This window comes from Ursus arctos, unplaced genomic scaffold, assembly GCF_023065955.2.
Source record: "Ursus arctos isolate Adak ecotype North America unplaced genomic scaffold, UrsArc2.0 scaffold_23, whole genome shotgun sequence".
Taxonomy (NCBI): Eukaryota; Metazoa; Chordata; class Mammalia; order Carnivora; family Ursidae; genus Ursus; species Ursus arctos.
Window position 1 is genome coordinate 40,519,428 of NW_026622908.1, and position 22,379 is coordinate 40,541,806.

Here is a 22,379-nt window from a genome sequence, read left to right on the forward strand (position 1 = left end):
CTGCCAGGGGGCAAGAGACCCCGACGGGCCCTGGGCCGGCCCCCCACTCCTCCATTCCCCTCCACTGCCCTGTGGGTCTGGCCCCCTGTGTGCCCCCTTCTGGGATTTCTCCAGCCTACAAGCCTGCTGGTGGCTTTGGGCAAGTCACTTCCCCTCCCTGTGCCTCTGTTTCCCCTTCTACAGGTAACGGCACCTCCCACCCCATCTGGCACGAGCATTCGGTGAGAGACTGACAAAGTGCCCTGCACTTCAACACGCGGTCCCCGTGTCACCCGCTTTCCATGGGGACACCAAGGCCCAGTCACCGACCCTGGAGGCAGAAGGCTGCTCGGCCCGGCCGGCTCTCAGGGGCCTCCTGTGCCCAAGTGACAGACAGGCTGCCAGGTAGAGATGTCACTGAGAAAAGCCTGGGCAGAGAAGGCTGGGATGGAGAGGGGGAGCTTGAGGCCCGAGGGGGCTGGGGGAGGGGCGCCCCTCTTGAGCGCAGGAAGGCACCTGGGCCTGGGCCCTAGGGACCACTCCCCACCCAGACATCGCCCCCCGCAGGTCCCAGGGCTGGGAGCCCAGCCTGAGGAGAGGCCCCCCACTCCAGCCGCCGAGGTCCAGCCTGCAGCGATCCCAGCCTGCAGAGGTCCCCAGGGCCAGGGCTGAGAGGGGACAGGCCCCACTGGGCGGCTGGGGAAACTGAGTCCCCGAGAGGGTACCAGCAGGGTCAGGGCAGATGCCTCCAAACCCCAGACCTTGAGGAGGACAAGCCCAGCCATGAAGCCTGGAGAAACGACCCACCCCAGGGGCCTTGTGCCCCCTTCTCCCTCTGTCCACCCTATACTCCCTGTCTTAGTCTCTGGCTTCCTCCCAGGCCCCGGCTGGGCCTCAGGAGCTACGACCCCATGGGAAGCCCCATTGCTAGAACCGCCTCGGCCTCTGCCCACGCCCGCACGCACCGGGTCAACAAACCGGCTAGCCCCAGCTCCATGAGGCTTGGCCTACCGGGGGAGACAGAGCACACCTTCGCCAGACCCCGGCCTCATGGCGCCAAGGCGGGTGGGCACCCCCGGGAGAAGATGGATGGACAACAGCTCCGCAACGTGATGTGAAATTCATTGCGGGCTGAGATCAACTCCTTAAATGGGGATTTGAAAACATTAGGGCTTCATTATGTACACAATGGCGGCGCCTCATTCATCACACGAAAATCACTCCCATTATTAAAACCCCCCTGGCAGCTGCAGGAAGGGGCCTGGTGGCATCTTGCCCACCGAGGGTGGGGTGCGGGCCCCAGGGGCCTGCCGGGCCTCCGCTAGAGTCCCTCTGTCCCTCCCACCTGTGCAGGGCTAGGGGTGGGGAACACCGTTCGCTCCAGGGACCCGGTGCCTCAGTGTTGTCATCTGCAAAATGGAGCCATTAATGGTAACCCCCCCGCCCCTCCCCCCCGGCGCTGTGGTGAGGGTGCTGGGGTCCTGCAGGAGAGGCTCCAGGAGGCCCGGCTCCATGCCCCGAGCGCTCAGTAGAGTACCGTGCGGCTCACACCACCAACGCCAGCGCCCTCCGGGCAAGGGTGGGGATACCCAGGGCCTTTTCTTGGGGAGGACACGTCACTCCCTTGCTCCTAAAACCTCCCACGGCTCCCACGAGTCCATGAAATAAAAACCTCCACCCCGAGCGAGGCTGGAGGGAACCCCAGCCTCCCCCTGCGATGACCGGCCTCTGTGGTCTCTCCCACCTGCCCAACTGGGGGAGGGGGCCTGCCAGGTGCCGATGGTGCAGGGAGGGGACCCGGAGCTCCATCTCACTGCAGGCCCTGGAATGGGAGAAAATGGACAAGAGGGAAAGGAGGTGGGAGCTGCTGGCCCTGTGTGCAGTTGGGAAGGCTTCCCTAAGGAAGTGGCATCTGATCAGAGCCCCCAGCAATGAGAAAAACTGGCTTAGGGAAGCTGGGGGAGGAGGGCTCAGGCGGGGGCCTTGGGCAGGCCAAAGGGAGAGTCCAGGGTGGGCTGGGGGTGAGGGGGAGTGGGAGGCGGGGGAAGGGGGAGGGGAGGGCTGCATCTGCGGGGCTGGTGGAAGAAGCTAGAACTGCTTCTGTTGCTGCCCTGGGAATTTTGAGCAGGGGTGGCGTGGCCCGGGGCCGGCCTCTGGGTGTATGTGGGGGGGGGGAGGGGGCGCTTTGCTGTTCCCCATTGAATGGTCCTCCCCTGTCTGCTCAGCTCAGGCCAGAGCCCCCCCCTCCCTGCCCCAGCCTATCCCGCTCATCCCCCGCCCCCGCACACAGTGGGGCTCCAGACTAGTTTGGGGACTGGGTGCTCAGCTCCTAGGGCCGCTGCTTCCCCTGAGTCCAGCCCAGTCCAGGGGGGGTGCGGAGGCCACCCTGTCTGTCCACTGCGCTTGACCGTGGCTATGGCCGTGGGCAGCCACTGAGCAGAAGGGGAGGCCCGGATGATGCTCTGATGCTCCGAGGCTTTGCTAATCCCCCAGGCCTGCCTGGCTCTGAGCAGAGGAAAGCCAGCGGGAGCGGGGAGAGTGCAAGGGGAAGAAAAATGGAGAGTGGGTGCATGAGCAAGAGAAATGGGGAGCAGGCCAGAGATGCCGTGAGGCTGGGAGAGAGAGAGCAGAAAGAGCAAGCAAGGGCAGGGGCAGAGAAGGACAGAGAGAGAGAGAGAGAGAGAGAGAAAGAGACACAGAGATAGACACAGTGACACAGAGAGGCAAAGACAGAAAGAGGCAGAGAGGGACAGAGACAGAGAGACAGTGATAGAGGCAGAGAGAGGCAGAAAGAAAAATCGAGATATGGAGGGAGAGGGAAGGAGAGAGGAAAGGGGGTGGGGCCACATCCCTCGCCAGGGCCTCGGAGTTGTGCGTGGAGAGGAGAGGGCAGGCGGGGGGGGGGGTGTTCTGCTCAAGTGGAGGGGCTGCCGTGGTGGGCCAGGGCTGGGGTGCAAACGGGCACACACAGGGGGCCCCTGGGCACAGCTGGTCCACAGACAGGTCCGCCCTGAGCGCCTAACCTTGGCCAGGAGGTGGACAGACAGACACCCCGGGCATGTCCCATAGGAGGGGAGTCTGACGGGGAGGCAGTTGGTACTTAAATAATCACACAAATGGGAGTCTGACTACCACCGCGACAGAATGCTGGCCCACGAGGGGCAGGGGCCGCTGCGTCCCCACACCCACGACAGTGACAGGGTGTGGGGAGCCCTCAGTGAATGGAGCAGAAGGGGTGGTGGTGGGAGGGGCTGCTCTGACTGTGAGGTAAGGAGGCAGGACGGTTGTGGCAGGAAGGCCGAGGAGCCGTAGGCCCAAGAGCAGCACGTGCAAAGGCCCTGTGCCAGGAGACGGCTGTGGCAGAAGCCTGGGCACCGGGGAGCAGGAGCTGCGCGCCTAGGGTCGGGTGTGGGCACAGGGAGCAGGGGCGGCGCGGGCCTGGCGGGCAGGGAGGCAGGGCAGCTGCGACCGCTGACCTCTCGCTGGCAGCGAGCGTGCGCGGGGGGCACGGGGCTCTGTCCGGCCCTGCCTGCCTGCGGCTGTCGGGGGACCCTGCCTGACCCGGGCCGGTGCACCCCTCGGGCCAGACCTTTGGGGAGCCGGCCAGGCGAGAGCAGAGATGGCGGCCCTGTGAGCAGAAGGCGGCCCTGGATTAATCTGTCACTAAAGCTTGGCCATGGCAGGCGCAGTCATGATTTAGATGAATAATTGAAACGCTCCGATACATTTATTATCCCTTTAGTGCAAAAGTGGCAGAGAAAGACGAGGGGTAATTGAAAAAGAGCGCACAAATCTCCACGAGAAAGCCGGCTCCTTATCGCCGAGTAAACATTTCAGTCCCAATAAACAGGAGAGACACGAGTCAGGGCCCTGTCCATTCCCATCCTGATTTAGGGCCCGCCTCCCTTCTTACCATACAATAGGAGAGCGCTCTGTTTTTTTTTTTTTTTAAATGTTTATCGAGCCAGTGAAAGTCTCTGCAGGAGAGAGGCGGGGAGCAGGCGTGGCCCCCGTGGTGGCGGCGGGGTCTGAGGGTCTAGTGCGGAGGCTGCCCCAGCCCTCCCAGTCTCCCCAGCGCAGGCACGAGCCCTCCACCTGCTGGGCCTCTCTAGCCCTCCGTACCCGTGGAACTCCTATTCATCCCTCAGGGCTCTAGTCAGATGCCCCCTCTGCTGGGGAGCCTCCTACCAAACTGGGTCTCCGTGAGGGCAGAGCGGAGTCCTGCGTCCCCACCACCACCCACACTCAGAGGGAGCCCTGGGGAGGAATGGGGGCGTGGGGGAGCCTTCCAGAGACTCACAGTGTTGCCAGAACCAACTACCTTGGCCTCAGGGCCTGGTAGGGACCCAGCCCCACAATGAGTCTGGCCCAAGAGTCCTGCACTCTTTGGGTTAAGTCCTTGTGGCCCAGTAGCCCCCAGGGCTCTCGCTGAGGGCACAGGCACCCACAGACTCCCCTCCCTGCTCCTGAGAGGCCACAGGCCTCCCCCACCTGTAACCCAGCAACTGGGCTCGCTTCACCAAAGCCCTGCAGGCCAGGCCCCAGGCCTCCTTTTGAGGGCCTCCTTCTGAGCCATCACTGTCCCCACCCCCTACCCTTCCATTCCTGCCTGCTGTCCCTCCCCCTGCCCCAGTGCCCGGGCCTGGCATACAGAGGGTGCAACGACCCGCCCCATAAACTTGGAAACCCCTTGAACCCGGTCCCTGAGGAGAGTGCGTTCTCCTCTACTCTAGCGGGGAGATGAGCAATAACAGCAAACAGAAAATACAGGTCCGCTAAAAGGGGATCGTGCTCTGGGAAAAGCCGCAGAGCAGGGGGAGAGGGTCAGCTGGGGCCTGCAGCCCAACTCAGAGTGGCCAGGGCAGGCCACCCCTGACTGATGCTTGCATGGATGGGGGGCAGGTGGGTGGGGGGTGAGGGTGTAGACGGGTGGCTGGGGAAGGAAGGTTGATGGTGGGGGTAGATGGATGAATGGGGGGTAGATGGATGGGTGGAGGAGGTAGATGGAGAGGTGGGGGTAGATAATGGGGTGGGGGTAGATGGATGAATGGGGGGTAGATGGATAAGTGGAGGGGGTAGATGGAGAGGTGGGGGTAGATGGATGAATGGGGGGTAGATGGACGGGTGGAGGGGGGATGGAGAGGTGGGGGTAGATGGATGAATGGGGGGTAGATGGATGGGTGGAGGGGGATGGAGAGGTGGGGGGTAGATAGAGGGGTGGGGGTAGATGGATGAATGGGGGATGGATGGGTGGAGGGGGGATGGAGAGGTGGGGGTAGATAAAGGGGTGGGGGTAGATGGATGAATGGGGGGTAGATGGATGGGTGGAGGGGGATAAAGAGGTGGGGGGTAGATAAAGGGGTGGGGGTAAATGGATGAATGGGGGGTAGATGGATGGGTGGAGGGGGGATGGAAGGTGGGGGTGTGGCAGGTGGATGGGTGGTGATACGAGGGTGGGGAGTGGGTAGAGGCCTGAACCCCCATGGGGTTGGACACTGGAGGAGAGGAGGAAACCTCATGTGACGCCCTGGGAGGACATCAGTGGGTTTGGGCAGAGCCAGGTGGGGACCTGGACAACTGAGTCCCAGGCCACTGCTGCCTGTGGCTCCCACCCGGGCAGCTGGGGGGCAGGGGGTTAAGGCTGGATGGAATAGCGGGTGGCAGAGGGCACAGGTGGCAGAGGGTGGCGGACATCTCAGAGGTCTGGGCCCATCCCCGCTCCAGCCCTAGGCAGGCACTGGGCCCCCACAGCTCCAGCCTCACCCCCACCACGGTCCCCTCCCTGCCACCTCCACCTTGTTCCCATCACATTAGCAGAGTGACAGCCCCAGTGAGCACTCGAGGCGGCTCCATAAATCTCAGCCGGCGTTAAAAGGCTGGACTCCAGGCCCACTTCCTCCTGGGTCCTGGCCCACCCCATCCATCTCTGCGTCGGGCAGACAGCACTTGGGGCCTGCTCCAGCCTCCTCTCCCCCTCAGTGCTGCCAGAAGGGGAGCTGGAGGACCCCCTCAATACCTCTGCACTCAGTCTGGCCAGGGCATGTGCCCTGTGACCTTTCGGAGTGAGGTCGCCCAGCCACCTATGAGACCCTCCCTGCCCACCGTGCCTCAAACCCCAGTGGCTCCCGCTGCCCTCCCCAGCAAGTCCTTCGCAGAACACGTCAGGCCATTGCTGCCTTTTTGTAGTTCATTCATTCATTCAACAACCATTTAACTGAGCACCTATCCTACGTGCCAGACTCAGTTCTAGCTGCGGGAGATCCACCAGGGCCCTCTGGAGCCTTGTTCTCAGCGGGGGGATGGACGATCGGCATTGACCGTGACAAGTGAGTTACCTGACATGCGGGGCTCTGGACACAGAAGCCCTGGGGCAGGCAGGGCCAGGCTGGGGATTGCAGGCTGCGGTGGGAGCAGGCAGCCGCAGTTTCAGCGAGGGGTCGGGGTGGGCCTCCCTGAGAAGGCGGCGAGCACGGAAACCTGGCCAGAGGTGAAGGGAGCTGCCACAGCCCCCAGCTGGGGAAGAGGGTTCCCGGCCGAGGGGACAGCCCATGCACAGGCCTGGGGCGGGAGCAGCAGGGAGGCTGGTGCCCAGTGAGGGACGGCTGGGCAGTGGCAGGGAGTCTGGCAGGTGCCTGGGGCCCTGAGAACTTGGCCTTGGCTCTGAGTGAGGGAAGAGCCCTAGCAGAGTTTTCAGCAGAAGAGGGGTGATGACCTGACTTAGGATTTAAAAGGCACTCGGGGTCCTTTGTCTCCCAAAACTGAATGGGTAGAAGTCTAGCTCCCCATGGGCTCTGAGCGGCCCCTGCATCATCTCCTGCCTTCTATCCCCCTGGCGGGGCTGCGACTGCTCCAATCTTCTAAGTCTCCCCAAATGCCCCATGTTCTCCCTCACTTCAGGCCTTCACCTGTGCTGTTCGCTCTGGCCAGGACACCCTTCCCGTCGCTCTTTGCTGGCTGTCTTCTAGCCATCCCTCAGGTCCCAGTGTAGGTGTCACCTTCTTCCAGGAGCCCTGCTCCCCCACCACACCGAGCACCCTGGGGGGTCTCATGTGGACTGTGAGCTCGGAGAAGGCAGGGACCTCTGGTCCTCTGGCACCCAGCTCAGGGCTGCGCACACAGTGGGTGCTCAGTTACTGGGTGATGAAAAAACAGACAAAGGAGAGGATTATCTGAAGGTGGAGCATGGCAGGTGGCAGGTCAGTGACAGCCCCTGAGTCCTCCAAAGGGACAGGCTTCAGAAGAAGGTCCTAGAAGGTCCTAGCTGGGCCCCCAGCCCCAGGGAAGTCCGCATTCTGTGAGGCCTCCAGGATAGCTGTGACCTCCATGGGGACAGTGGAGGAGAAGTGGGGGAGGGAGGGAGGGAGGGAAAATATCTGTAGCCACAAACAGATCCCCCCACACCTCCTGCATCCTGGCCGGTCACCAACAGCTCTTAGCACTGCTCTTATTTATTCCTGACCTTAATGCCCCTTTTATTTTTCCCCCTTTTAAAACCTGGCCTGGGCCCCGCCACTGCTGCTGTAAACACGGCCCCCGGGATTTATCCGACGGCGCATTAACCCCTGCCCCCTAGCTCACCAATCATGCTGCTGCCTGCGCAGACAGCGGGCAGCCCAGCCGGCGGGGGCCGGGGCCGGGGGGCTGGTGTGGCCTGCCTGGGCAGGGCTGGCCAGGGGAGGCAGGCACAGGGGGGCACAGGGACTGCCCCTGCCTTGGCACCTGCCAAGCATGTAGGCTGTGTCCCTGCAGGCTGGGCCCACCCTGACCTCCCCCTCTCGCCCACCTGGCGCTGCTGGAGCGCCTGCTTGCCGGTGGGTAGCGACAGTGAACACGCACGCTTTCTGGGGGGCGTCACAGCCGGCAGAATGCTCCCTGACTTTGCGAGGACTTCTCCTGGCTGTGGGGCCGTCCTCGAGGTCTTAGAGGGGAGCAGATCAGACCATCTTGCCCTCCCAGGTGGGAAAACTGAAGCCAAAATGCCTGGGCTTTCCCTACCACACCTGCAGCCCCCAGTCCTAGGCCCAGTCTCTTTAACCCTCAAGTGTCCCGCTGCACCCCCCCCCCGCCCCCCAGTAACAGACCAGGAGGTCTCTCTTCAGAGGGTGGGAACCGGCCGGGTCACCCAGCAGCAAGGGGGCCAGGCCTGCCATCCAGGGCTCCAGCTTTGTCCCCAGTGATGGCAGGCCAGGCCGAGGGGGTGGGTGTCATAAAAGGTCAGAGATAGAGAAATGGGGGTGGGCGCACAGTGGGGATGACGAGGAGGGCTGCAGGGGGACGCGCACGGTGGGCAAGGAGGCCCAGAGGAGAGAAGCAGCCATGGAAGGAGAGACTTCAGGAACCCACCCCCCAAGCCCGCGTCCGCCCCCCCCACCCCCCAAGCCCGCGTCCGCCCCCCCCACCCCCGGGCCACGGAAGGGTCCACTTACCGCCGCCGCCTCCGAGCAGGGAGCTGTTGGCTGCAAGAGAGAGAGAGAAAGGCCAGTCAGCTGGGGAGCAGCTGGTGGGCCAGCGGCTTGGGCAGAGGGGAGGTGGGGGGCTGGCAGGTGGGTCTGAGCAGCGGGCCCGGGGCTCTGGGGCTTCAGACTCTGGGCACAGGATCTTCTCTGAGGCAGGGTCAGAGAAGGGGGAGGTGGGGGAGGCGGGGTCTTCCTCTCCTGCTGAGGCTTCTGAGGGGCCTGGGGTTTGCAGGGTGGCGGGGCCCTGCGGGGTCTGGAGCGGCAGCAGACCTGTGGCCACGTGCATCCTTTCATTCATTTATTCTGATGCCCCAGCGTCTCCCGAGGCCCATCTGTGCCAGGCTTGGTCCCTGCCCTTGGAGCCCATGGGACACAACTAGAAGCTACTAGGAAACAAACTCTCTGTGCAACTGTGCTGAGTCCTGCCCAGGGAACGAGTACCTGTTGTGGGGGGGAAGGGTGCGGGGTAAGAACATGAGCCTGTGAGCCAGGGCTGGGGGCACCCAACAGACGGCAGGGACCCCATCCCAGGGCAGCACAGTGAGGGCACAGAGTACTGGTATTGGAACCGTAGCTGCTTCCACAGACGGCTGACTTGAGCCGCCTTGCTCTGTGCCTCAGTTTCCCCCGGGGAGAGGAGACCATCTCCCAGGGTTGGTAATGAAAGCCGAGGCAGAGAGAGGGATCCTCAGCTCCAGCCCCCTCCCCGGCTGCTGGGGCTGACCTGTCCATCTCACTCTGCCTGGCCTGCTGCCCCCTCCTGCTTCCCCAGGGGGCTGATGTGAGGGCCAGGTGAAGCTGGCAGCCTCTCGGGCCACATGTCAGGGCTGTGCAGGTCAGTGCCCCTCACCAGCCACGGCTCCGGCACCCGGCCGCGCAGCTGCCTCTGTGTTAACTGCTCGTGCTAATCAGGGGAAGTGATGGGCGAGACGGGGCAGGTGCGGCCCAGGTGGGGAGGCCAGCTGTGCCTCGGCTCCTCTGGTCCCAGGAGCCCTGGCTCCCAGGCCTGGCCTGCTGTCCCTCCACTGCTCCCGCACCCCACCTACCTTCTGGGGTCCCGGTGCCGCTCCTCTGTAGGAGGGGGACACGAAGCAGAGCCTGGGCCGGGAGTGGGGGCCCCTTCCCGGCTGGCCAGTCCTCCCGCCCGGGGTGCCGTGCGGACGCTGTGGACCCTGCTAAGTGGTGTCGGGCGGCTCCGAGTGGCTGGTCTCCCAGAGCTGACAGCTCTTCGCTTGGGGAATAATTAATTCCACAGCCCGAAAACCCAGGGCTGCAAGTTGCCACGTTACTTGCGAGATTACTACAAGCAGCTAATTAAGATGGAGAGGCGAGGAGCGGCTGGGGGCTGCGGGGAACGTGGGAGGAAGGCCGGCTGAGCGGGCGAGGAGGCAGCCAGGAGCGGGGGCCCGAACAGGAGAAGGACCGGGCGGGGACAGCCGGGCAGATGCCCCGCTGAAGGGCTGGGCTCCCGCCGGGCTCCGGAGGAGGGTGCCGCCGGGCAGTGCTGTGCACAACTGACCCCACTTACAGCAGAACAGAGCCTCACCGGAGGTGCTCTGGCTCCCATTTTACAGATGAGGCGCCCGAGGCCGGGGGTCGAGTTGCCTAGTGGTGGTGGCAGGGTCAGAACGGTCTGACTCTGTAGTCAAGCCATAGGGCCGGCCGACCTGGAGGCAGCGCAGGGAGCCTCTCCCCGCCCCCGGCCAGGGCTGGGGCCTGACTCTTCACACAGTAGGCCCTTCAGACGCAGTGTGGCTCCACCCCCACCCCAAGGGTCAGGCTGCAGGGGTGGGGCGGGGGCTGGACCTGTGGACAGCCCTGCCCTGGAGGCAGCAGGGGGGGGCCTGGGCTTGTTGGGTTGGCCCAGAGCGGTCCTGGCAGCTGTCGGAAGCTGCCCTCCGAGGCCCTTCCCCACCTCCCCCGTCACCTCTCTCTCTCTTAATTAACACCGGCCACGAACGAGCTGGCTCCCGCTCCCAGAGGGCTCTGTGCCAAATGTGTTGGCCTTGAGCCTCGAAGGGGCGGGAGGGGAAGGGGCGCTGACCTGCCCCTGTTGGAAGGGACCAACCCCCACCTGCCTGGTATCCCTTGAACCCCACCATGTGTCGGTCTGCCCAGGTCAAGGACTGGGGTGAGCTGCCCCGATGTCCCCCAGGGCCAGGAACACCGAGGGCTGGGGAGGGAGGTGGGCTGGGGCCAGAAAGGATTTCACAGGGCTGAGCCAGTGGAAGGGTGGGCCAGGGTCTAGGTGGTGTCACCTGCCCCAGGTGGGAACAGGCAGGCAGCACTAGCACTGGGGCTCAGTCTCGGGCTGCACAGAGGACCTGGTCACCAGCTTGTCCCCAAACTCAGTGGATGTCCTAGGAGGCTGGTTGGCATGTCCCCTTCCTCCAGCCCACTAGGTTGACGGTCTCATGGGTGGGGGTTCAGGGGAAGGACAGCAACCCAGGGGTCTGCACCCAATTCCACCCTCCTCTTTCTCCCGAGCCCCTGGCGGCCCTCTCCCCGAGGGGCCTGAGTGCCTGGCCCCCAGAGGGAGGCCCCACGAAGCTGCCCGAGGCGCTCACAGGTGGGCCAGGCTGCTTGAGAGAATGGCCTGGAGGCTTGGGGAGAAAGGGAAGCAGAAAGGGGGTGTGGCCCAGCCTCCCATCAGAAGCATGGTGGGTCCAGGCCTGCCTGCTCCCGGGCCCAGGGCCAGCCTTCCCCCGACCCAGGCAATGCCCTCGAGTCCCTGGCTCCCTCCCCTTCTGCTGTCGCCACCATGCTCCCTTCAGTTCGGTTTAAGCTCTAAATCACAACTGGTCATGAGCCCATTTTTCAGATGGGAAAACAGGCTCGCAGAGAGATGGGGGAGGGAGGGGAGGTGCTGGACCCAGGGCGGCTGCTTGTCAGCGTGCCTTCTCCTGCTTCTTTTTATTTTATTTTTTTTTAAGATTTTATTTATTTATTTATTTGACAGAGATAGAGACAGCCAGGGAGAGAGGGAACACAAGCAGGGGGAGTGGGAGAGGAAGAAGCAGGCTCCCAGCGGAGAAGCCTGATGTGGGGCCTGATCCCAGAACGTCGGGATCACGCCCTGAGCCGAAGGCAGACGCTTAACGACTGCGCCACCCAGGCGCCCCTCTCCTGCTTCTTTTTAAATATTTTATTTTTTTAAGTAATCTCTACACCCAACGTGGGGCTCGAACTCACGACCCCAAGATCAAGAGTTGCAGGCTCCACTGACTGAGCCGGCCAGGTGCCCCAGTCATCGTCCTTCTTAACCCCTACGCGCTCCCTCATCTGTTCCCAATGCCTTCTTGCTGAGGCGGGGTGATGGGTGAGTAGCCGCGTGCTGTGGAGACAAGCATTGGACTTCCAACTGAAGCCAGGGCTCATGACCTGGCCCCACTCCAGGGACCCAACATGGCGCAGCAAAGCAGGGGTCTCTGAGCTCCTGAGGGGCCGAGTGAGCTGAGCTCAGGCCTCGCCCTGGGATGTGGGAAGGGGCATGAGGCCCGCTCTGGCTTTGGCGAGGGGGGGGGTGTGGGTTCCTGGGCCAGAGCGTGCACCCCGGGAGCTGTGGGTGCCTTTCCTCAATGCCGCCATCCCGTCTGCTTACTGGTCCCCACGGCAGGGTGAGGTGGGCCAGCTTCACACCTTCTCAGGCCAGGGCACCTCTTTCGGGGACCCAGACCCTTCCCCTGCCCCCCAGCACTTGTGTCCCGGGGGGCGGGGTGGAGTTGCTCCCCCGTTTGGGCCCCAGCATCCGACCCACGTCAGGGGCTGGCGTGTGGTCACTGTGCAGGAAAAAGGAGAAGGCCAGACCCTGAGGGCTTGGCCACTGTCATTACAGGTCAGAGGCAGGCCCGGTGGGGGGGGGGGGGGAAACAGACAGACCTGGCTGGCCCCTTCTTCACTCTCTACACGAAGCATTTTAATTGGGTGCCAACCGCTTGCCGCGTGCCACCGAGTACATAGAGATGAACAAGACACAGTCCCTGGACCTCAGGAGCTCCCAGGCCTAACTGGGGCGGGCGAGGGAGGTACAAGATCTGGTGAGGCCTGGAGGCTGGGAGGGCTTCACAGAGGAGGTGACATTTGAGCTGAGGCTGGAGGGAGGCAGCTGCACAGCTTCAGAGAAAAGGAGAGGCATGCAGGGAGGGGCACAGCAGGGGCACGGGAGGGGCACGGGCAGGCACTGTGGAAGGTCTAAGGAGTCTGAGCATGTCCTGGGGCAGGGTGAGGAGCTGCCGGGGTTGGGGAAGGACGAGGTTGGCTCTGCCTGACGCTCAGCAGGCTGGAGCGAGGGCCAGCACTGGACTGAGCCAGGGCGTGGAGCTGGATGCTGGCGGGGGGGGGGGGGGGGGGGTCCGAGTGGAGTCTCTGGGGCACACAGACACCTCTTCCTCTTCCTGGCCACCCCCACTGCTCCTGTCGGGCAGCACCTTGTTAAAAGAACGGCCCCCACTTTGAGGGCCAGGCATGGCATAGCGGGCTTGTGCTGGGGCCCATAATATTTTTAGTGACCCCTGAAAATGTAATTTCTTTTAAAATTAGAAGAGGAGGGGCGCCTGGGTGGCTCAGTCCAACTCTTGGGTTCGGCTCAGGTCAGGATCTCAGGGTCATGGGATCAAGTCCCGCCTCCGCTGACTGGGGAGTCTGTTTGAGATTCTCGCCCCCCTGCCCCCCCCCCGCGTGAGCTCTCTCTCTCTCTCAAATAAATAAGTAAATCTTAAAAAAATTAAAAATAAAATCAGAAGAGTAAATGAACTTTGAGTTTGAAATTATTTTTAGTATATAACGTTAATATATTTTGTCTTTATGCCAACAAACTCATAAAATCAGCTTCTAACATACATTTTTGTAATGTTTGGTATTAATTGTTTTATGTATTTAAGTGGTTCTCTGGCTAATATATTTTGATAGAGAAAGGGCCCACAACGGCAGACGTGCCGGGGCCTAGGCCGGGTAAGTTCCGACTCACACTGACTTTTTCAACCCTTACCCTGTGTGGAAGGCATGTTACCAACGCATTTTACAGATGACCAAGCTGAGCCATAGAGAACAATCTTCTCGCAATGCAAAATTGAGCATCTCCTGTTTTACCCACCCTCCGGTGTCCTGATGAAACCCTCCCAAAGCTCCCTTGTGTTCTCAGGATGAAGAACTGGCCCCTAGGGGCGCCTGGCTGGCTCAGGCAGTAGAACACGTGACTCTTGATCTATGAATCATGAGTTCGAGCCCTACGCTGGGGATAGTGTTTATTAAAAAAAAAAAAAAAAAAGGACTGACCCCTAGTATGGGGCCCATTGGCTCCTCCCCTCCTCCCCTTCCCTGCATCTCCCCCTGGGCCACACTCCGGGTCCTCAAACTGGCTCCGTTTCCTCCAGCCCCAGGGCCTTTGCATGGGCTGGTGCCTCTGCCTGGAGGAGACCTCCAACATCCCCCACCCCGAGAGTGATGCTTGAGGGGCCCACCCAGCTCCCCGTGGGCTCCTTTGGGCCACAAAGCACTGCCTCCAGCCTCTTTCCCTCCCAGGTCAGTGCTTGCTGCTTGACCTCCCCAGTGCTGTGAGTGTCATTCACACTTGTCCCCGGCTCCCAGAACAGAGCTCCGTGCACAGCAGGCGAGCCCCAACAATTTACTGACTGAACCACCGGGTTAGGGGCTATGCCCAGAGCCACTCAGCCAGGCCACCCTGGCGTCTGCCCGGCTCTGCAGCCATCAGGACTTGCAGAAGAGCCCACCGGAGGGGCCCTCCGGAGGCAGGACCTGGGTGGGGGGTGTGCAGGTGACAGGACTTGTCCAAGGGCAGTGGCAGGAGGCCACGGAGGAGCTGCCCGGGTCATCCCGACACATCCTCCAGCCCAGGGTGTGGGAGGCGAGGGGGCATTGTGCGGGGGCTGGGCTGCCAGAGAGGAGACCCAGTGACCCGAGGAAAGCGCTGAGCAGGTTACTGAGCCGGGGAGAGGCTGGGTGAGCGGGCGGGGCGGTGACTTTGAGCGGTCACAGCCCCTCTGTGTGCTGAGGCTGCTGCAACCGCTGCTCCAAACACCTTGTCCGGTTTCCAATGCCTGCGGGGAGGTGGGGGCTGCTCCCCCAACCCCCAGCCCCTCAGCCCACTCCCCTCCACCCTCCCTCAGAAGGCTAGATCTCACTTCCTACCCTTCGAGGAATACACATCCAGCCCCTACTATGTGCCAGGCTCTGCGGGCACAGAGCTCATTATCCAGGAGGCAGACAGTTGAGAAACAACAGGACAGGAATGAACTCGAACAAGGATTACCATTTGTGTGAGAGGTTACGAAGGCAGGAGAGACTGGCTGGCCGGCGAGTGGGAGTGGGGTGGGGATGATCCGGAAGGAGTCAAGGATCTGCTGAAGGTAAGGAGCCAGCTGTGAGGGGCACCCCCCAGGTGGGGGGGGGGACAGCCTGTGCAAAGGTCCTGAGGCAGAGTGAGGAGACCACTGTAGCGGAAGCAGAGTGAGTGGGGGCAGAGAAGTAGGAGAGAAGGTCAGAGGCGATGGGGGCAAGAGTGGCTCAGGGTGGGCATGATGGGGACCTGCAGGCTACTGCATTGAGCAGGTGTTCCCCCCCCAGGCCTGGAGCACCCCCAATGCCTGTGCATGTCCCATCACTACCGTTCCATTGCAGCCACCCCGTGCCTGGCTGAGCCCCCACTGCCCCCCAGTACCCCAGAGTCCGGCACAGCGCCTGGTGCCGCCAAGGTGACGGCTGACCACCAGACCGCCGACTGGCCGGTAGCCCCACAGCCCTGCCCGGAGGTTTAGGGGAACAGGCTTTGTTCTTGGGACCCCAGCGCCATCCCTGCCCCCACTTCCTGCAGGCCTGCGGTGGGTATCCGTGTTACTTGAGGGTGAGTTGTTTAAAACACGCTTTAGATTAGAAATGTCCCGCAGATGGAATAAAATGTGACATGTGCTGAATTTTTGAAGATAAAACAAGAGACTTCAAAGGCATCTCAAGCTGTGAAAGCAGTTGCCGTGTTTGACAGACTCTGTCCCCCAGGCCAAGGTCACTGTCCTCTGAGGTGGGGCTGCCGGGGGTGGGGGGGGCGGGGGATGTGAGGCTTACTGGACATTCCCCAGGCTGGGGGGCAGGGGACTTATGGGGGGCACGGGGGCTCACATTTATCAGTACCCATTGCAGACTTTCACATGGGACCTCTGCTGATCATCTTAACATAGGTCTAGTACATGTGGACACACCCTGTTGACAGATGGGGACTCACCCTGTTGACAGATGGGGAAACTGAGGCACAGAGAGGCAAAGTGATCTGCTCAAGGCCACCACCCTTAGTAGGAGAAGCCACCATCCTTGTGCTTTGCAAATCTGCTCCTGAAACCCCCAGCTGTGATCTTGGGTCCCCTGGGGCCTCGGGCTCCTCATCTGTGGGGTGGAGAGATCAGCTGACTGAGCCCCTTGTGGGGCATAGATGATAGAGTTTAAATGGCTATAAAACTGGGAGCCTGGCTGGCTCAGTTGGAAGAGCACGCAACTCTTGATCTCGGGGTTGTAAATTCGAGCCCCACGTTGGGTGGAGAGATTACTTAAAAATAAAATCTTTTTTTTTTTTAAGATTTTATTTATTTATTTGTCAGAGAGGGAGCACAAGCAGGGGGAGCGTCAGAGAGAGAAGCAGACTCCCTGCTGAGCAGGGAGCCTGATGCGGGGCTGGATCCCAAGACCCTGGGATTATGACCTGAACCGAAGGCAGACACAACCGACTGAGCCACCAGTTGCCCCTAAAAATAAATTCTTAAAAAAAAAAAAAAAAAAGCCTGTAAAATCGTTATATCCTCAGGACTTCACAGCGGCAGCGGCTATGGGGGCTGGGGTCCCTGGTCAGCCAAGGAAAAGGGGGTCAGCCTGCTAACGGGCTGGATTAGTAATCTCAACAGCAGCTTCTTCTTATCAAGGTTTGCTCACCAGCTGCCTGGGGAGAGCCGTGAGGGCCTTGCAGACTGTGTGGCTCCCATTTACAGATGGGGAAACTGAGGCTCAGGTAAGTCTGTGGCCCAAGGCCACACAGGTTAGGGTGGTGGACAGAGGGTTTGAATCCTGTTGGCCTGCCTGGAGCCTGGGCCACTCAGCCAGATCTGGCTTGTCTGCCCTCAGCACTGAGCCCCCACTCCACCTCCTCTGAGAGGAACTCTGTGATTCCGTAAATCTGCTGGGAGCCGTACGAAGCTGGGCCCCCCTTCCAGGGTTTCCCTTTCCCACTGGCCCTGTGTCAGGCTCCCTTTGCCATGTCTCCTGAACCTTGGAAGGGACTCCCCCAGTCCTGCCCCACACCTCCTGGCCCCCATCCGTGGTCCCACCTCCAGATCTACCCCAGGTGGCCCTCCCCCACACCTCTGCCTACAAAGGCCACCCTGTCGGTCATTTAAGCTCAAAGCAGGTGCCCTGGCTGTGGTTCCTGCGGGCTTGCGCCTCTTCTTTGTCCCCCTCCTGCCTGGGTTTCTTGGGCTCTGCTCCTGGAGACCCAACCTCCCAGCCATCCGCCCGCAAGCTGGACCCCAAGCCCTTGGAGCCTCAATGTCCCTCAACACCCACTCTCCAAGCCCCGTTCCCAGGCGACTTCCACTTATTGGTATTTTTGTTATACAAGACATTCATGTTGATTGCCCCAAATTGGATAACATACATAAACAAAAAGCAAAAGAAAGTGAGTCACCCATTAGCCCATCAAGCAGTTTCAGCTATAGCCCCTGTCCATATTTTCCTGCAGGACCTCTTTAAAGAAAAACAAAAAATAGTTAATAACGCATTTATCGAGCAAATTCTCTAGGCCAGGCACTGGGCCAAGTGTTTCCAGTGGATTCTTTCATCTTTCCCTCCCCCCAGAGCCCAGCGAGACGGTACTATTCTTTTTCCCACTTTACAGATGAGGAAAGAGAGTCAGGGCGAGGTGGCGTGACTTGCCCAAGGTCACGCAGCTGGGAGATGGGGGAGCCGGGGTTTGAAATTGGCAGTTCGATTTCTAAGCAAGGGCTGCCGAAGGCTGCAGCACTGGGGGGACCCCGGCTGCCTGGGCCTCCCCTCCCCCAGGAGCCAGGGGACCGGCGCTCACAGCCGCACCATTAGCATAACCATGAGCATCCCTGAAACCCAATTACCAGGAGATGGCTTGGGCCCCAGCCAGCCGGGTGCAGTCTCCATCTCGGCAGGAATGAGGGGCTGGGGCCGAGGGAGCCCTGGCGGGTGGGAGGGTGGATAACGGGGTGTATGTGTGTGTGTGTGTGTGTGTGTGTGTGTGTGTGTGTGTCCGGGGTGGGGGAGGAGTAAGAGGCCCCTCTTCCACTGCTGGGATCAGTGTGAGGAGGTCCCCAAGGCAGCCTTGACCCCTCTGCTCAGCCCCAGGAGAGCAGGCCTCAGGGTCCCAGGGTCCTCCGTCCCCAGCTTGCTGGGTGACCCCAGGCAGCCCCTTGCCCTCTCTGAGAGTCCGTTTTCTTCCTGAAAGGAGAAAACCCAGGTGTTTTCAAGCAGCACGCAAACCATGGGCTTGGAGAAGAAGAGAGAGTGTTGGCTCTGAGCAGGCCGACTGGAGCCCTGTTTCTAACTTCCCCAGGAGGCCCTGCCACGGACCCCGCCCTCTTGGGCTGCCCCTCCCCCTCCAGGCCGTCCTCTCCTGATCCTTTTCTATTTTTTTTAAAGACGTATTTATTTTTTTTTTTAGGGAGAGAGAGAGAAGAGAGTGCGCACACGCGTGGGGGGAAGGGCAGAGGGAGAGAGAGATCAAGTCTCTGAACTCGATCTCACCACCCTGAGATCATGACCTGAGCCGAAACCAAGAGTCCGATGCTTAACCCACTGAGCAGCCCAGGCGCCCTTTTTCTACTGACTTCAGACGCGGGAAAGCTAGGCAGGCACGTGCCCGGGCGCCCCGCCCCCGGCAGGCGCACCCAGCCCGCCCCCTCCCCCAGCACAACAACGTCACGGAAGAAATCAAGCCCTTCCCCCACCTCCAGGAGAATTCGCTGCCTTGAATTTGGCAGGTATTTTCTTTAGAGTTTTACTCTGTATGCCCCTCAGCAAGACATGACCTTGGTCTGTTGTCTTTAAAAAGGGGAGCTTCTGGGATCGGCTGTTAGGGTTCCCTGGGAGATGCACCCAGGCAGAGCCACGGGGCTCCAGCGTCCGTCTTCACTGCTGTGTAATATGCTGGGCCCCGGCGGGCCCACCTGCTCCACCATCCTCCCACTGACCACCAGTCAGGAGCACCCGGGTTTGTCCTGGGGGGCATCTTGCCACCCCGCAGACACGCCCGCCGCAAGTTCTCTCCTGCACACATATGCCTGGCGGGGGGGCTGAGGGGTTGTGGGAGATGCACATCTTTAACTTGACTAGTTATTGCCAAATTGCTCTCCAAAGTGGTTGTTCAGATGATCGTTTTAAAATATAAATTAGATCATGTCACTTTTCTGCTTAAAACTCTCAAATAGCTTCCTATTACACTTAGACTGAAATCCATATTCCTCTCCACAAATGCATGGCCGCATACCACACTCCCCCACCCCCACCCCCCCGCCCCAGTGTCCTGGCCTCTTTTCTCTTCCTTGAATAGATCTGATTCTTTTATGCTCCAGGACCTTTGCACATACCGCTCCCTTTTTCCCCCCGCACACTCTTCCAGCTCTTTCCAGACTGGCTTCCTTCTCATCGTTCAGGTCTCTGTGAAAATGGCATCTCCCCTAAGAGGCCTCCTCTGACCCCCCAACTAAAGTGTCTCCCGCCCTAGTTCGCTTCTCACCTTGTTTATTTTGGAGACCACACCTTGGTCCCGTCATGATCTTGTCTACGAATTTGTTTTCTGGTTTTATTACCAGCATGGCAGCCTATGGGGAGGACCTAGTCTGCCTTGTTCATTCCTGGGCCCCAGAGGCCAGCACAGGCCTGGCACCGAAGACCTACCCTTAGTACCATTCATTCCTTCAATAGACATTGATTTGTCCTCTTGTCACAATGTCCGGAGGGATGAATGAGCTCCGTGTGTTAGGGAGGGTGAGCTGTGGGGGAGGCAGTTCTGCAGAGGGGAGTGTGGTCAAGTTGAGGGCAGAGGGTCAGCCAGACCCAGGGGGCTGTGATCCATCTCCCACGGTGGGGAGCCATGGCAGGTGCCGGAGCAGAGCCGGAAGCAGCAAACTCAGGATTGCACTTGAGAAAGACCCCCCTCAGAGCTGAGGGGGAGAAGACTGGCGGGGGTGGTCTTGGAGGCAGGAGCAGCGGGGAGGGTTGGGGGAGGGTGGTGGTGGCTGAGGATGGGTAGACAGAGGGCCAGCAGAGGTAATGCTGAACCCACAGGGACTAATTAGAGAACCGTGGGAGACAGGATTGGATCGGGCATGGGATCGGTTTCCAAATATGGAGCAACTGGGTCAATGGAAGGAAACAGTGGGGGCCCCCCCCACCCTCCTGATGCCCCCCTTCCGCCATGGCAGGAAGCTGGGAGGGGGCCCTCCCCATGATTTCAGAGAGGGTAGCGGAAATCAGAGGCTCCTCCTTGGATCCTGGCAAGGCACCGTTGGCCTAGCGCAGGCCCTCCCCGTACAGATGGAAAACTGAGGAACCAGCCCAAGACCACACAGCTGGGTCCTTACCCTTGTCACTTCTGGGATATTAGGGGCTGGACGGAGGCCAGACATCCCCTTCTCAGAAGAGAGGCAGCTACTGCTCGCGGCACAGAGAATTTGAGTTAGACACCAGGAGGGACTTAGAAACTTTACCCACCAGACACAGCCCAGTCCCGCCTGCCTCCGCCCTCTGTGACTCTCAGGCCACAAGGCCGGGCAGGTGGCTCAGTCAAGGTCACTCAGCCAAGGGGAGGCAGTTCTTTTTTTTTTTTTTTCAGATTTTATTTATTTATTTGCCAGAGAGAGAGCACAAGCAGAGGTAGAGGGAGAAGCAGGCTCCCTGCTGAGCAGGGTGCCCGCTGTGGGACTCGATCCCGCGACCCTGGGATCTTGACCTGAGCTGAAGGCAGACACTTAACTGACCGAGCTGCCCAGGCGCCCCAACAGGGGGCAGTTCCATCTGGCTCTAAAACTGGTGTTCCTTTGGCCGGGAGGCCAGGAGGCTCACTGGCAGGGCCAGGTGGGGTGGGGGTGAGGAGTCCTTGCTGTCTCCCATCCCAGACCCTGAGGGTTGGGGAGCCCAGGGCGCCCCCTGTGCTGTAGGCCTCAGGGTGGCCATCTCCCCACCCCCAGGCCACATCCTGTGAGCACAAGATAGGACCCCAGCCTGACTCCTGCGCTGGCTGCCTCAGGCCCGCTCTGGGCTGAGCCATCGCCCCTCCTCTCCATCCTCCTGCTCTCCCAGCTGGGGCTCCACTCCTAGGAGGGAGGAGAGGAAGGAAGGGGAGGAGGATGGCAGTAGCAGCCATTGGTATGCGAGGCCGTGCCTCAGCCCCTCCAAAGCCCAGCCTTTCTGCTCAGCTCTTTAAGAATCCCTCCTTGCCGCGTGGTGGTTGCTGGGCAACGACCCCCCCTCCCCCCCAGCCCATGGCTGGTGCCCTCTCCCCTTCCCCCCTCTCCGGCTCCTCCCAGCACCCCATCTCAGCAGTACACTTAGCTCAGAACCTGCCAGGCCTGGCTGCACCTGTGGATAGCAGGTGAGGGAGCCCTGGGCCACCAGGACTCGGGGAGGGGGCCCCGAGCTCAAGACACCCATCTGCACACTCCCACTGGTACCCCCCCCCCACCCGCATATCTTCAGTGGCTGGAGTTGCCCTGAGGTGTTGGAGCCTGTTGGAGGGACAGAGAGAACCCAAGAGGAAGGGGCCAGGAGCTGTCCGAGTCCCCCGGGAGGTGGCCTGCAGGGGCATCAGGCCCCAGGAGCCCCTGTGTGGTGGAGTAGACAGAGGCAGTAAACTTGGACTGGGCCAGGGGGTGGGGGAAGGGGGAGGTGAAGAGGAGGACAGAGTTTGGAGCCCCTAAAAAGGGGCTCTGCAGGGGGTCAGGAGACACACAGCGCTGGAGTAGGGGTGTCACTGGGGGCAAGGGTCCCAGCAGGAGTGTCTGAGGCTCCAATCTCAAAACCCTAGGTGGGGGTTCTCTCACCCCTCCGTCCTCCACCCTGCCCTCCCCTTCTCCGTCCTCAGGCCCTTTGGCTTCCCTGAATCTTGGGCATGTGCCTTCCCTTTGCCCCCACAACTTCCTTCCTGATCAGGCCTGCACTTCCAGCTTCACCTCTGCTTCGCCTCTCCACACCCTCTGCCCTCCACCACCAGCCACCAGCCACCCCCACCAACCTTGGCGCATGCCTTCCCTCCACCTGGACCGCCCTTCAAGACACAATTCCCTTCTCCTTTCCTGAACTTGGGATGTGTGTAACAGGTGAATGATAGCCAGAGTCAAGAAATGCTCAAATCACCATAAAACGCATTACCTCTGCTGGGAATAATAGCTGGGGAGGGAGGGAGGGGGAAGCAGCCCCGGGTGTCTGGCAGAGACGAGGGGTGGGGGGCAGTGATGTCATTTGTGGGGAGAAGAGGAGGCTCCCAAGGGAGAGCCGGCTCATCAGAGACGAGCCTCCTCGGTCCTGCCAGGGCTGGGGAGGGGGAGCCGGCTCGCCACCCTTCTCCCCTCTGTCCAATTGGCTGGAAGGGTGTCTGGCCCCCTCCCATCTCGGGGGCTGTTGCCAGTTTGAGGGATCACAGTTGGCCTTGGGCGGCTCTGTCACTATCGCCTTACTGGGCTGTTTTGGATTAGCCTGAGGCCCGGCAGGTGCTGGGGACACTCAGGACCGTGGGGGACCCAGGCCTCGGCCTCCAGCTGCTCACAGTCGGTTTGGGGAGACAGACGCTCAGAAGGCCCCCATCAGCGAACGCCGTCTCGTATTAGCTTAGATTCTTCGAGGCAGCACACAGGCGGCCAGCCCGCACCCACACCCGCCTGCAGAGATGTCAGTGTTGTCCAGCAGATGAAGAACGGAGGCCCACAC

The 22,379-nt window shown here is 61.1% G+C and overlaps 1 protein-coding gene across 1 annotated transcript in view; it reads right to left on the reverse strand.

Annotated features, from left to right (window-relative positions):
• The window catches only part of MACROD1 (mono-ADP ribosylhydrolase 1), a 148,558-nt gene that overhangs the window by 5,849 nt on the left and 120,330 nt on the right, over nucleotides 1-22,379 (reverse strand). The window contains 1 exon segment of the mRNA XM_044378492.3: nucleotides 8,406-8,435. Coding sequence (XP_044234427.2) covers nucleotides 8,406-8,435 — 30 coding nt within the window.